The 16,535-nt window shown below is 37.3% G+C and overlaps 1 protein-coding gene across 5 annotated transcripts in view; it reads right to left on the bottom strand.

Moving 5' to 3' along the window:
- TIE1 (tyrosine kinase with immunoglobulin like and EGF like domains 1) overlaps positions 1-10,289 on the bottom strand; it is a 40,061-nt gene extending 29,772 nt beyond the window's left edge. For all 5 annotated transcript variants that reach the window (XM_034414831.3, XM_034414833.3, XM_034414830.3 and 2 more), the window contains exons 1-3: positions 8,545-10,289; positions 4,896-5,174; positions 322-432 (exon numbers count right to left, since the gene is read on the bottom strand). In XM_034414831.3, coding sequence (XP_034270722.2) covers positions 322-432; positions 4,896-5,174; positions 8,545-8,593 — 439 coding nt within the window. In that variant the 5' untranslated portion in view covers positions 8,594-10,289. The remainder of the gene's footprint in view (positions 1-321; positions 433-4,895; positions 5,175-8,544) is intronic.
- Positions 10,290-16,535: the final 6,246 nt, after the last annotated feature.

Genomic DNA, 16,535 nt, shown 5'->3' with positions numbered 1-16,535 from the left:
GGACCTGAAACCCTTTCAGGGTCTCCATTGAAGATAGATAGATAGATAGATAGATAGATAGATAGATAGATAGATAGATAGATAGATAGATAGATAGAGTTAACATTTCTCAGTTTTAATTCCTAATTCAGTGAATATCAATAGATATAACCTCCACAAACCAAAATTCTTTGGGGTCTTGAATCATTATTAAAAATATAAAAGTTGTATATCAGCAAAGAAACTCAAGCTTTAAGAGGTTTTTCCTAAGAAGGAGTTGGATGTCTTGGAAAAAGGTCAGATTTTATCCCAGACATGCAGTTAGATGATGGGAGCACTTGCCATTCCTTTTCCACCAGATATCTGTTTTCTTCCCATTCTTTATCCTGGCAACCAGTATGGCTGATTGGGAAAGACTGATTGTGTGGGTTACTTTCTCTGGAACCAGGTTGGCTGAAACATTGAACAGGAAAAAAGGAATTGGGTTACAGAATATATTCTGAAATATTTTGTCTTCCTTGTTCATTACAGGAACATGGTCTTGATATTTGAAAGAAGACCTCAGATCACTGTCATGGCACTTATATCTGAGTTTTCTACCATTTACCAGACCGCATCCTGCTTTATGCAACATATAAAGGACTAGATACATTGTCAGGAAGAAAGGAACATATATAGAAAAAACATTCACACTTCACTATGTGGGAGGAAGATACAATACTAATTTTGGGGAACTTTTTTCTCCCTATTGATAAATGTCTTTCCTTGGGAAAGCTATTAATTTGGAGGCTGCAGGCTGTAGAAGTGGACAGACTGAAGCAAGAAGTTGGGTGAGAAGAACAGTCAAAAGTGACCCAGAAAAATACTTTACTCAAATCAATTATCCCAACCACATGACCATTTTAATCTGTCTATCTGCCGCATGTACCTTTCTTCCTTTCCATGATGCAACCATCAAATCAGCAGCAAGGTATTGTAAAGCAGAAATACTTTGCTTCTGTGCTGACTGTGCTTCTACTATGAAGAAACATATGTTACTACATCCTCCTACTGCTTGGAAACTTCACAGAATGCAGAATGAGCTACCACTCAAATTCTTTGGGGACTAGTTCCATTGTGAGACCTAGGTTTACCGAGTTCTGCACCTACTATTTTAAAAATATTTTTCAAAGGTTCCATCCTCAAATACTGCTGAAAGGGAATAGTAGTTCTTGCTATGAATGTCACGGCTAGCAGTATCTGGAAATAGTCCATAGAGAGATAATTCAACATATGAACAAGCAAAAAGGTGACAACCCCACTCCCAGGAATAAAAATTCCTTGTGGGAAAAAAACAGAAAATTTGTAATCTCCTCACTTTGGATAACACCAGCGACAGACATCTGTAAGAACCTGGCTATATTTCTTTGTTTAAATCAATATATTGTACAACACAGAATTCATGCTTTTCAAGGGTACATCTATAAGGGGCCCATAGAAGATCTTACACAGGCATTTCAAAAGTTACCAATCAGGCAACTACAGAAATCAGATGTCCATTTTTTTCTGCAGCCTGAGCTAAAATGCCATGGAGGATAGCCTCTAGCATTGTGGAATCACAGTGTAGCATGGCATTGGAAAGAATTAGAAGTTTCATCTAGTTCAACCCTCTGTAAAAGTATAAGAAAGCTAATTTTCCTTTGGAAGGTATATTCTTGCTGCTGCCTAAAATAGCTACAGTTGAACAGATTGTAGCCCCTGTCAATGTCAACAGCTACATGGTCGGTGAGTTGATCCATATCTTGTCCACAGCAAAAACTGGGTTGAAAAAAGAGGAGAGAAGCTATCTTAAAATTGGAAAGCTAAAAGTGATAGCTAAAGTTGCCTCAATGTAGGTTAGGAGTGAGATGAAGGAAATATCATGAGATGTGGTATATAAAAAAGATTAATCAGCATGTTTGTGCCAAAGTGGAAGGCAGATAAGAATCATAGGCATCCATGACAAGCCGCAATGAGATCAAAATGGTGACACTTATGTCAAGATAATATAATGCAAATGAGACGGATATATAATTTACATCACAAACTCTGATGAAATTATCAGTGTTACATCATTCACATGATAACATCATGATGCAGATCTACACACACACATACACACATATACAGAAACACAAATGCACATTGTGGATATCTGTGAAAAGAAGAGCACTAAGGCTCTTCTGTTTTCAGTCTTGTTAGATAAGTTTATTATTGCTATTAAGTGAGTTATAAAGGAAAATCATTTACTGGCCCTGTGAATCTAAAATCAAAATGTTTAACCAATCCTAAGAAAAAAGGATCAGAAATGGCTAAAAGTGAGATTGCTGTGAGGCTTCAAGCCCCTTCATACATGATAATTTGTTGATTTCTCAAGAAATATTAAATCAATTAAAATTATTGGTCTGTACAAAATGTAACTACATCCAATGAAATATTGAATTTTTCATTGGTTTTACTGTCACTTTCTACAAGTTTTATGAGATTGCAGCATTTACCTATAACAAATAAGGGTTTTCACTACCGGTATTGACTTATATTTAAATTTATATTGCTTGTACAATAGTAAAAGACATTTGGGCTTGACCAAAACATTTACTTTTGTTTGCACAATTTTTGGCTTACTTTCTATGTCTAATGTTGTGCCTATTTGTGCCTATTTTAATTCTTGTCTTAACTATATTCTTTTTATGTTTGTTTGCTGTGGTTCTGTGAATATTGGCTTTTGCAGTGCTACAGTGACATCTGCAATGCTTTTATTTGATCTGACATTTCACATGTCATTATGGGAAGGAAGAGATCGAAAAGGCATCGAAGGACAACATAAAGGTGCAATTTAAGATTGGGTGGGTTTGAAATAAGAAATGAAGAATTATAATCAGTCAGTTGTAGGGATGTTCTGATTTTGACCCACAGTGTAAGAGAGCAAAATTATTTGAGTTAGCTTCTTATTAGTAGAATTTACACGTCAGAGAAGCTTATAAAAAGTTTAATAGAAATAAAACAATTAATTATAAAAGATTTTTGAGAACATTAAGGTCTCAAGACAGGAAGGAAGAGAGCTTAGTAAACCTCTTCGAGAGATAACATTACACCATCTAGAGGCTAACACAGAGATTTCTTTATTGTTGAAAGAAGTTGGGTTTTAAAATCTGTGAAGTACAGAAGCACACACACACAAAATTTATACTGTTGTTATAGTTATATTCCAACTTTTATTTAGGCGCTGAAGGTGGCATACATAGTGTTTCTCTCAGTTGCCCTTTAGCTATAGCCCAGTACCAGTTTAACACCTCCACCACGACACCACATTGGCTGAGAGCATCGGTGCTATTGGTTATTATTTTCCTATTTGTTGACAGATGAATCTCTTGTTCTCTTAGCTATTTTTGTGTTTTTCAATCTGGGAGATCTGTGCCTCTCCTTACGTGAACATTGTGTTTGATGAACTGGACGAAGAGGTGGAAAGAATGCTTATTATCAAATTTGTAGATGATATAATTTTGATGGGATAGCTAATACCTTAATACCTTAAAAGGCAGAGATAAAATTCCAAATAGGAATTTGATAGGTTAAAGAAATGGGTTGCAAATAACACTGAGACATTTCACAGAAACAAATGGCAAGTAGAACAGTTAGGATAAAAGGTAAAAGGGATATTTGACTATGAATATGATATGGCTGCAGTACATACCCTGTTTCCCCAAAAATAAGACATCCCCTGATAATAATATTATCAGGGGATACTAAGCCCAATCGGGCTTATTTCAGGGTTCAAAAAAATATAAGACAAGGTCTTATTTTCGGGAAAACATGGTACATACATACATACATACATACATACATACATACATACAATTTCATACTGCAATGACAAAATTTCAATTTCAGCCTTTAAATTTCAGAAAGAAATGATTCCAACATACTTTATACTAATACAGCTTCCACTTTATGTATTGGGTCCAATTCAAGATATTGCTATTAGAGATAGATTTAGACAAAGTGGAATAGATTCAGAGAAGGGACATGAGGATGAGCACAAATCCAGCAATGAAGGCTTATAAAAAGAAATTAAATAAACTGGAAATGTTGAATCTTAAAAACAAAAGACTCAGGGGGACAAGATGAAAGGAAATCATAGAGAAGAAGAAGAAGATGTTCTCTATTAGCCCAGAATGCAACAAATAGGACAATGAATTTGATGCCAGATTTGATTATTTTTTAAAAAAAAATAAATTGTGGAAAGGAATAGCAGTATGACAGAATTGCAAGTATTATCCAAAAATGTGATGAATTTCTCTTCACTGAATATGGTCAAGTGGAGATAGCTGTGGATCATGTCATTTGACCTTCTAAACAAATTTAGAGATTGGACTTGCTGGTTTATTTCCACCTCAATTTATTTGCAAGGTGTGTGTGTGTGTGAACAGAAGTGTATTTGGTGCAGTAGGGGTACCTGAGATGGGTGGAAACAGGTTTCTAGGAATTAAAATATAAGCCATATAAGTTTTCTTCTATTACAGATGAAGTAATTTGTTTGTATGTATGTATTTTATTGTTGGCTGTTCACCACCCTGAGTCCTTCGGGAGTAGGGCGGTATATAAATCAAATAAAAGTAAAAGTAAAGTAAAGTAAAGTAAAGTAGGTTCTTTGTCATGCCCAACTCACCAGACATAGGATACTTATGCTATGCTCAATTCCATACAAACAATAGAAAACCAACAACCTAATGTGTAAAAGGGGTCATATCATGACAGAAAGCATTACATCATATGAGATAAGAAGTAAATGTTGAGAAATATTAACTTGAAAACATTAATTCTTGTTATTACTCAAGTGTAGATTTTGGTCTTTAGATACCACATATCAGTATATGAATTGCTCTGGTCACACTTACCGTTAATATCGTTGTGTACATAAACAACTCTAGTTTGCTCTGACTGTGTCTTCCCCAGGCAGTATGTGATGCCCACGAGGCCTGCTCGGGAAAAACCTCGCATATGCACTTCCTTGCTGCTGTTCCTGTATATCTGGAACTTGGATGTGGTCTTGATCATGGCATTGTCTCTGTCAATCTGGAGGCTGATGTTCCGCTCGCCTGTCACACAGGACAGGTAGAAGTGGTTGTGTGAGGGACTCAGAACATTGGCCACCAGAGTGATATCCAGAATTGCACCTGCATCAAAAGAACCAAAGCAGCCATCTTATAGACATGAAGAGAGCAGATAATTATAAGCATGTTTGAAATGATTCAATGCTAAATCTTGCCTTGATTATGTCAGATAGTCTTGCCTCTCTCTCCTAGAAAAGGGAAAGTTAGAGGAGGAAAGCCTCAAACTCAGAGAAAGACTTAGAACTCATAGAAGTCAGAGAGCATAAGCAAACGAGTATAAAGAAAAATACTAAACAAATAATACTAACAGAAACTAATATTATTTAGTCCTCTGGTTTTTCAAAGTGGATGAGGCTTTTCAATACTCATAGCCACTTAGTTTTATAAAAAGAATGAATAATAAACAGACCAATAGAATAACGTAGTTTTATTACTATCATCATCATCATCATCATCATCATCATCATCATCATCATCATCATCATCATCATCATCATCATGCAAATACTATTTCTCAGTTATAAATAGGGAGTAAACATCACACTTAGCACTGATGATGTTACTTAGTCAGGTAATGAAATGTCTGCAAGCCAACAAGCAAACTCAGAGAACACCAAGGACTCCATAGTTGATTCTATTCTGGTTTCATTTCTTTTAGCATCCATTCTCAGTCACTTTTTCTACCCTATACCAGGGCATTTTTCTGGATTTTTTTTTCTCCATAGTCTCTGCTCTTAACTGGTCCATTTTCATATTTGATTTTTTCTTTGCTGACCTCTTCCCCCAAACCAGCTTTGATCCGATTAAGGTTTTTTGGAGAATTATTGTTCTGATGGACACCCTACTTACATAATTTCTGCCCAACGTTTTGTTATACTTGGAAAGTATAAAAAGAATCCTCAACCTTAGTTATAAAATTATACTGGGCAGACATGAAAATAATTGTAAATCTCTCGATGCATCCTGAATGCATATGCATTTCCATGAGATACAGCTCCTCTTCATAATATATTATTGTGATCACTATTTGGAATCCTGTTCCCAGCTCAGTTTTTAAATCCCTATAGTGGACAACACAATCCCAGCTAAACTAATTTCAAGCATTCTATTTCTTTTTTGCAATCTTTGTTCCTCTGGTTGTGTTGTTTTTGTGCCGTTTCTTTGTTTCTAAATGATTTTAAAAATGTAAACTGTCCTGGATTACTGGGAGTTGGACGTCTTATACATTTTAATAATATTTATATTATATAATTTATATACATTAATTATAATAATTATTGAGTAGTTTTTTTAAAAAATTATTGAATATGGATAATGATATTCTGTATCATTACAGAAAATAAAATTTTATAAAAATAAAAATATAAAATTTTATATTTTTTTACTAAAGGGTTTGAAAAATAAAAGTGAGTTGGCACAGAGGAATCTAATTTGTAAAACACTATTTATTTACACTCAGACCACATTCAGTGTAGTTTAGATCACTAATGTACTAATTTATTCCTGTATTTGTTCTGACTTGGAAAGCCAACTGAGAGTAGACTTGACGGTCAAAGTTAACTCTGATCCTGTCAGGCTCTCACAAAATTACATGCATCAAAATACATGTTTGTAATTAGCACGTGTGAAATTCATCTATATCAATTGTGTACTATTATGGAAATCTAGAAAATTATTTCCAAGTTTATTGCTAAACCTGTAAAAATTCTGGATAACCATCTCTGCATATGAAATAATTCAACAATCGGAAAGACTTCTCGGGATGCTGGCCTTTTCCTGAAGGCTTAACTTTATTTTCAGTTAAGTGTTATATGACAGTCTGATGTTATTTCTCATAAAAATGTTAACTTCTGTCTGATATTCTGCAGATGGGAATGCTGAAGTTTGCATTCTCCCATTCTGGTCAGTTAAATCACTTTGTAATAGAGAAAATAAATTATGGGCCCTTTATATTTGTTGTTCAACAAATATTTTCTTATTAGTAAAAATTAGTAAGATTTTTTTTAAAAAAAGTTTAAATCCCAAATCCATCTACTAGTTTCCTGATGAGTCCTCATCAGAACCTTATCCATCTTAAGACCTAAAGTTTTGGGTGGTGCCCTAGACCTACCCCTAGAAATTGCCATTGTTTAAAACTTTTAAGTTTTAAAAGTAGATGTAGATAGAAAGAATCTTTCGTAAAATACATAGAAACTGATTATATCAGTTATATCTGGTATTAAAATTTCAATAAAAATTAAGACAGATTTCGTTTTTGTCTGTTCACTTCTTAATACGGGTCACAATCTTATTGTGGAATTTTGCCTTCACCAAGGTACTCAAAGACTGTATACATGGTTCAAGAGAGGTAGCACTTTCCTAGGCTGACTAAGCAAGACTGAGTATCTTCCAAAGTGAGAAGCTGCTGATTATGTGTTTGATAGTGGCTACAACATCTAGATATAAATAAAAGCAACACAACATAAGAGGACATAAAGAGATTTGTCTGTTTCACTGCATCTTTCAAAATTACTCATCATTCTGTTATCTTTTCTAAGTAACTCATTTTATTAAGGGGCACAGACTTTTGCATGTGATAAAGTGAGCCACATGTCTTTTCACAATATTTGTTAATCCAATACAGTGTAGTAGAGCCATGTCGAGGCTTCTGATTTTTTTGCCACCATAGGTTAACCTGGCTCTGTTACACTGTCTTCTACTGTTGATTATTTTCACTGTAATTCCCCAGTTTTCAGACTAGGCTGGCAGATGCTATTGGTCTAGCTAATTGTGAATTAGAAAGAAGAAAATGCACACATGAATAGTTCTACCTAGAAATATCATTTTTCAAAGAAGTATCAGAAAGTTCTGTTCTCTGTGCCCCTAGCTATAAGGAATTTGGTGGGGGTTAAATTCTCTCCCCCCCACCCATTAGTTCTAGAATCTCTTTTGGGTGGCCTTCTCCCAAAGTAAAGTTGTTGGGTATTACTTTCAATATGGATTCCAGTGATTATATTCTTTCTCCATTGGACTAGATTAATGACTCATTGTGTCCAAGGTTTGGCCGTTGGGGTGCCAGTTCAAATACTTTTCTATTCCTCAAATTTTTTTATTGTTTATTTTTTAAACAATGTTTTTAGAACCCTATACTGCATGCATTTTATAACATTGGCTTCAGTCTGAATTGATTTGTTTTAATTTTTGCATTCCATTTTATTCCTTTTTTTTCATTTCATGATTTTTTTTAACCCCAACTTGTGAGCTACCCAGTTCACTTTGGTTCTTTGATAGAATAGTTGACATAGAAATGTGGGTGATAGGTACGACATAGTTAGGTAAGACATAGAAAAAAGTTTGTTTATTCATTTGTGTAATTTGTATAGCTGCCCATCTCAAATTAGTGAGTCAGGGGGGAGGGGTGAACCATCATAAAAATAATTAAAACAGATTTTACCTGTCAGGTGCCAGAAGAAGCTGAGAAGTCCAATTGTATCCAATCTCATTTTCAGGAACCGGCTCAATGTCAGGAGAATTGAAACATCACTATTTCAGAAGAAGAGGTATTAAGAATTATTTCTGTTATTTCTCACTCGCCGTATGTATCTTTTAAGCTTGTTGTTCTTGAATCCTCCATTCTTTACCAGCAGTTAAACAGCGGAAATTGTCACTAGATCAAGCAGAATAAATGCATAGTTCTTCGGTTTGAAGGAACTCAGCAGAGTATCTTAGGAAAAGCTCCACTTAGGTAGCCACAGAAATTGGATTTTTTTTTTTATTCCAGAAACTTCATTCATTCAAGAGTTCACATTGGCATCCAAAGGCCTAGCCATGCATTTTAGCTTGTTGTTTATTGTCACATGTAGCTGCCAGGCGAATATAATCCTATTGCTTCTTCCATGCTGACTTGGAAACCTAACTGAAGAGTCTCAGCATGGCCACAAAAGAAAACTGGGCAGGACAGGAAACTGATTAAAAGTGGAAATGGACTGAGTACAACATGAGCGGTTGGGGCTCCGTCAGAAAAAAAAATTGGCTGGGGTTCAGGCAGGCAGGATGGAGGAATGCCTAGAGGCCCTTACAGACAGCTCAGCACTGACATGAAATCCTGTTTCTCATACAGCATTTCCTGCTCTCCACCCATTGTTCCATGTCTATCTCGGGATCCTGCCACAGAAGAGAGTAGTATAATAGGAAGTCATTGGCTAAAATACCAACTAAGAGAGGTGTGACAAATCTCTAGTTTGTGAAATGGCACAACTATGTCACCTGAAGCATCTGATAAGCTGACCCTGTGCTAAGCAGCATGCATACATGGAATTCCACTTTTCCCAAAAAAAAGAAAAAGAAAAAGTCAGTCTGCTATGTAATCCATTTATTCAAAGCACAACTGATTAAAACTAGACTGTCCCTTATTATTCACTCAAAGATAATTTGGAAGGGGGGGGATGGAATGGTTAGGTTTTACATCTGATTTGCTGTCTAGACTAAGATATCAAAGATGGAGAATTGGGCAAAGTCAATTTCCCTGGTTTTCACTTTTCTTCACATTCTATTAAAATGGGGAAGGAAAGAGGGAGGGGGGGAGGGAGGAAGGAAGGAAAGAAGAAAGGAAGGAGAATCTCCCTATCAATGTCCAAGCACAAACCAAGATGATCTCTTTCCCACCATCTTCTCTTCATTGTACTTTGAACATGCTGAAGCTCAGGAAAGCAGGTAATATCTAACCAGTTTAGTTAGGCTGACTGCACTGAAGTTTTGGTTATTACGCTTGAAGAAATGCCACCTTAATCTTCCTTTGTACTACTTCAGTAAGTCCCTGTTCCAGTGTCCCTCTTTCTTGATCATCTTCCTCCCACCGAATCTAGAGGAAAAGTCCAGTCTTCAGCATTTTTTTCTAATCTCATTTCATTTCCAGGATGCATGGAAAGGAGCAGGAGGAGTTAAAGGGACCAGGCTGGTGATGAAAAATTCAACTTTTAGCCTAGGGGTGTCAAACTCAATTTCATTGAGGGCCACATTAGGGTTGTGTTTGACCTCGGGGGGAACGTGGCCAGCTCAACTTCACTTGTGTCAGGGGTGCCTATGGTGGCCTACGCACTCGCCAGCAAAAATGGGCTCCAGAGCTCCAATTTTGGCTGCAACGGCCTCCTGCAATCCTCTGCCAGCAAAAACGGAGCTCATTTTCATGGGCAGAGCCCCAAAGGGTCATGGGCCGGTCCTTTGCTGTTTCAAGGGCGGCCCCACGGGCCAAATCTAAGCACCCCATGGGCTGGATCCAGCCCCCGGGCCTTGAGTTTGACACCTCTCTTTTAGCCAAAGCATACAAACCTTCAGCCAGGCCCTAAAATTAATTATGCCTGTTTTAAGCATTGTGCTGCATTTAGAATGCCAGATAACAGAATAACAAGCTGGGAGGGACCTTGGAGGTTTTCTTTTTTTTTCTTTTCTTTTTTTAAATTTATATGCCGTCCTTCTCCGGAGACCCAGGGTGGCTTACAATGCGTTAAGCAATAGCCTTCATACTTTTGTATATTTATACAAAGTCAGCTTATTGCCCCCACAATCTGGGTCCTCATTTCACCTACCTTTGAAAGGATGGAAGGCTGAGTCAACCTTGAGCCTGGTGGGATTTGAACTTGCAGTAATTACAAGCAGCAGATGTTAATAACAGTGCTTTAGTCCACTGTACTACAGGCTCTTCTAGTTCAACCCTCTGCTCAAACAGGAGACCTTATATCATTACAGACAAGTGGCTGTCCAGTCTCTTCTTAAGCCCCACCCCCCCACCCCACCCCAGTGATGAAGTACCCACAACTTCTCCTTAGTTCTAGGTTGCTTCTCTCCTTGACTAGTTTCCATACTCTGTTTCTTGTCTTGCCTTCTGGGTCTTTGAAAAATAGGTTGACCCCACTCTTCTTTGTGGCAGCCCCTCAAATATCAGAACACTGCTATCATGTCACCCAAACTCCTTTTCACTAGACTAGAAATATCACTTATTATATATCACTTGAAACTCTTTCCTTATGAATTTGGTCTCTGATACACATTTCTTACTTCCTGAGCCTAATTTACTTCATAGAATAATTGACTGGAGAGTCAACCTAAAAAATACTTGATAGCAGTTTGAAAATATTGGGTTGTCCTTGGGTAGAAAAAGACTAATTACACTCATGCTTTTTTGAGGCTTCTGGGCTGCATATAAAAAGGGTGCATTTTAATTACCACATAAATGAAAAATCATCTCCAGATAGGGAAAGCAAACTACCTCATTGAATTTCAGCCTGTTCATTATCCAAGTCAGAACTCGGTAACTTTTTGAAAATACAACAATCTTTGTTTAATTGCTGTTTGACTATAGCTGCTGCTCCCTTTGGAAGAATGATAGAAAATCAAATGCCTTTATTAGCCCTATAGTTGTCGTGACAGGTTCACATCATCTTCTGAATATATTAAGAATCTCTGCTGTGTGCCTTTCAGCAATCTTTGGTGGATGAAATTTTTTTTGGTTAACTTATCAACTACAGCATTAATGAAAAATTAACTTAAATGTAGGTCAAGAATACAGACTTTAACATGTCTTCTAGAAGAACAGGATTAGAAAGGGGTCTGCTGCATTTCATCCTGTTTTAAGATTGGTGTTCTCCTATTTCTTATAGATAAAAATAAACAGGCAAAAATCAATTGTTGAACCTTTACATTCCACCCCCCCCCATTTCTCAAGACATGATCAAATGCCTGTTTAAAATCAAGAAATGCAACTTGTTTTGCTTCATTTTTATTCACCAAGTAGGTGGCACAGAAATCTATTCTCCTTTGTAATTCTGCCAGCTCTGAAATCTGCCTGTTCATTCCCAACAATGATTTATTTATTTAAAATGTGTAGGCTTTTTGAATTTAAATCATTTTATGTAGCTCACCAGCAAAGACACTTTTAAAAAGCATTTAACAAAAATAAGGAATAAAAAACAGCAAGATGACAGAAACTGGACTGGGCTGGAAAAAATAACCCAAGAGGTCTTCCTTCACCCTCATTAAAAGCTTGGGAGAAAATACTAGAAGAGAAGGGTCTATATGGATCCCATTCTAGAGGGTAGACGCTGTTACAAGAAGGCACGTTTCTGAAGTGCCAATAGATCGTATTGTTTAATTGATCCAGTCCTAGTGGTTCAAATCAACTGAGCAGACTTTATGGAAGACTGGCAGTCTGTCAAATGCCGAGGCCCTATGCTTTTGAAGGGTTTTATTTATAACAACCAATACCTTTTCCGAATTCCATTACTGTAGTCTGAAAGTTTTTATATACATGTCTAGTCTAGAACTTACTAATACAGCTTAAACGAATTGGTTTGCTATTGTCAGGAAAACCTTTCTCATCTTAAAAATTAGAGCAATTATTGCCAAACTCCAGTCTTTAAAAATCTATTATTTATATGTGTAAATAACGAGACCAAAATTGGTGCCAGCCATTCCAAGTTATTTTTGGAGGGAAGAGGCAGGAGAGAGAAGTCAAATATTTTCCAAGTGCCTTTGTGAATTTCAGCAGACTAATCAATTTGAAAAAATCTGACTTTGATATATGTGGTCAGCACAGCAGCATGTCACAGAGTTATCAGTGGAAGATTTTTTACATACAATTAATCTGATATTATTGGAGCTGCATATATCCAAGGCAGCTCTATGAGGTCCAATAAATATAATTGAGCAATTGAGTTAGTTTGTCAACATGAAGTTAAACACTCATTAGAACATGTTGAAGCACTGATTTTTATATTAGCTAATATCTCCTAGATTTGGCAAAATGTTGCTTGGAGTCAGTTCCCAGCAGTTTTCACCTCCCTATTCTTGGTCTGTGAGAGCTCGTGTTTTATTAGACATAAATAACATTAAGCCCAGGGTGGGGCTAGACAGAGAACAATAGAAGTCGCCTGTTTGGGTAAACACAATCTGGATGAAGTTTAGCATAATTGGCAAAACATCTTTCCTGAGTCACTTCCCACCTTTCTATGTAACCCTGGACCAACATATTTCTTCGGTACAACATTGCAAATACACAAACATCATCTATCCATTTTAGTTCTCATAATTTCTGGAACTACGCAGCTTTTCACACTTCTGTACACCGTTCCCTATTACCAAGTTTAAATGCTATCCATCAATCCTTGAGTTGCCAAAAAATTATACCAGCATGAAATTGCTAATTGCTTTGTTGCCTTTGTTGTAAATCACTGCAAGCACTTAACTTCTTTCCAAAGTCGCGGAGAACAAAGCCTAGCAGACTTTATAAATTTGGAGACTTTGAAAGCATTGAAATAAAGGGGGAAATGCTATTTTAATACCATTTTAACGATGGATAATCTATGTTCGTTTCACTCATGGTTTGAGGACAATTGAAGGTAATGTTATGGAAAGTTTAAAAAAAGAAAATATTTTCCCAGATCTGGGTCCAGTGGCACACGGCTGTGGTTAGATGCAGGTAAGAAAGGACTCTAGAGTGAAATAAATGTAGGAAAGTAAGAAAGTGCCTGAATCACATAAGTTTTCAAAATCAGGTCAAAGAATTTGTAAACAAATGACTCAGCCTCAGTTTGCACTGCTTTAGTTGCAGATTAAGTTAGATTGACATCACAGAAGCTTCTGAACAGTGAAAACCTACATCTCAGACGAGTTTAAAGAATACAGGTAGTCCTTGATTTACGACCGGAATTGAGCCCAAAATTTCTGTTGCTAAGTGAGACAGCTGATAAGTGAATTTGCCCTATTTTACGACCTTTCTTGCCACAGTTAGGTGAACCACGGCAGTTGTGAAGTTAGTAACAGGCTTGTTAAGTGAATCTGGCTTCCCCATTGACTTTGCTTGTCAAAAGGTCACAAAAGATGTGTGCATGACTCCGGGACACTGCAACCGTCATAAATATGAGTCAGTTGCCAAGTGTCCAAGTTTTGATCACGTGACCAAGGAGATGCTGCAATGGTCATAAGTGTGACAAATGGTCATAAGTCACTTTTTTCGGTGCTGTTGTAACTTCGAATGGTCACTAAATGAACTTTTGTAAGTCAAGGACTGCCTGTATAGCTATGGCTTAGACTAGAGAGTTCACACAAAAATATAAATCCCCAGAGCCTGGCATAATCTGAAGCCACACATTATCTCTGTAAAATCAAAAGTAAGCAGGGTCAGGAAGAGGAAACCCATTCATTCTTTCCGACTATTGACGTGCAACTCAGGAAACGGAGTGCCCTTGTGAAGCACAGAGTGGGTGAATTGCCATGGGCTCGGGTTCCCTCTCACAAATAAATGCCCAGACTGCCAGCAGCCTACAAAGGAACCCTGCAATAGCTCTCCCACATTCATTGCATCATAGGTATCTAGAAATAAACAGTGTGTAAATAATCAGCGAGCAACAGAGAGGTCTCTGGTTCTGGTTATAGAACATAGTACAGCAAGTATAAAGATGAGTTAAGTCAGAAATTGCTTTTATATCCTTGATATTTTATCTAACTAATTGATGGGTGCCAATGGGAACTCCCTCACTATCAGCACTAGAGCAGAGAAAATAGATATTTTCATGAGGGATATGGAGGTAAAAAACTGAAACATCCCTTCTCAGATTCTCAGTTCTGCTAAAATATCTATGTAGCTGCTTTTTTCAATAGTATAAAAATGGGCACTAGTGGTGCTGCTCTTATGCATATGAAGAGGCCTTAGCCACCACTCGGAATGAGGGGATAATGTTGGCCTTGGAGTAGATTCTGCCTGGACAGCCTCTCCGTGTTTGTGGATCCCAAAGGTTTTCAGAAGAGTCTAAGAATAATAGCAACAGAAGAAATGTCTGGACTATAGCAGGAGAAAATAAAAGTACAAGTTTCTCCAAACAGCCTATATTAAGTAGTACATCGTGGTGATAAAAGTGGCAAAATATAATTATTTTTATTCTGGGTGATGGCCCTGTTCAAAGTGACCTGGTCCCTATTAGGAAAGACACAGGAACATTTGCAAGGCTGCTGTGAAGGTAATTTTGAGGTATCTGACAGATAAACATATTAGAGTTAGGAATGAAGTGTATTGGGTTATCTTGGTCAGGGGAAGAGATCCAGCCCTAGGCCCTGCTGTGTAGGATGCTTCAAGGCTCAACACTTTCCCTGAGCCTATTTAATATATACATAAAGCCCCTGGGTGAAGTAATCCAGCAGTATAACTGAACTAATAGTGTTGTCAGCATTCTGCTGGAAGGTTTTGGGAATCTAAATGGGGATGAACAAGCTTAGTCTCAAATCTAGCAAGACAGAATGGTCCTGGAGATTTTCCATTGTTAATTCTGGATGGGTGAGCAGTGTTCCTGACAAAAATGATACACATTTGGTGATCCATCTGGATTCCTAATTCCTGGAAGAAATATAGGTGGCAGTTGTGGCTGGGGAGTTCTTTGCACAAATTCATCTTGTGCACTAATTGGATCTGTTTCTGGATTGAGTAGGGTGCTACTCACAGTCACTCATGCCTGCAGTTATCTCTTTTCTGGATTATTACAATATGATCTATATGCAGTTCCTTTTAAGATCATTCAGAAGTTCCAACTAGGCCAGAATGTATTAGCTTTATGGGTACACTTTGGTATGCTCATGTATCACTACTACAAGAGCTGCACTGATTACCAACGGACGTCTGAATGCAACTGAAAGTGTCACCTAAAAAAACCCTCATGGGCAGTGCTTGGATATTTGAGGGATTGCCTAACTCTGCCCATTCTGTAATATTTAACAGCATTGGCATGTTTCTTATCCCTATAGTTTCACTTTATGGGATTCAGAAGACATGCCTTCTCCCGCATAGCAGCTACCTTATGCAGCACTGCCCTGCCTCCAAAATTGATTGTCTCTGACCCTGCTGGACTTTACAAAAGCCCTGAAGATCTGGTTCTTCTTCTAGGGATTGGCCCATTTGCAACCTGTATGCTTTATTTTGCTTTATAAATTTATTATTTTCTTTTATATTTGATATTCTCGATCCATATAGTTTACCTAAATTGTCTGGTGAGTGGCTCATGATATACCGTATTTTTCAGAGTATAAAATACACTTTTTTCCGTCCTAAAAGAGGCTGAAAATTTGGGTGCATTTTATACTCTGAATGTAGCTTTTTCGAAGCTTTTTTTCAGACCTAGCAAGTGAAGAATCTATGCTTTGCCTGCTCCCTCTGATTCTCAGCTGTGAAGCTTTTTTTCAGACCTAATGAGGCGCTAGCGAGTGAAGCGATCTCCGTGGTTTGCCTGCTTTTCTCATTGCTTCTCTCTCCAAAGATCAGTTGTGCTTTAGAAGCTGTTTTTTTATCCCCAAGCAAGGGATAAAAACAGCAAACTAATGTGCTGAAGCTGACCAGACTAAGGACACTAGCCAGATGAATACCTGATAGGCAGATTCCACCCCCCCATTTTCCTCCCCTAAGCT

This window comes from Pantherophis guttatus, chromosome 3 (genome assembly GCF_059756535.1).
Source record: "Pantherophis guttatus breed Tessera chromosome 3, ASM5975653v1, whole genome shotgun sequence".
NCBI classification, from domain to species: domain Eukaryota; kingdom Metazoa; phylum Chordata; class Lepidosauria; order Squamata; family Colubridae; genus Pantherophis; species Pantherophis guttatus.
This window is presented reverse-complemented; position numbering and strand designations above follow the sequence as displayed.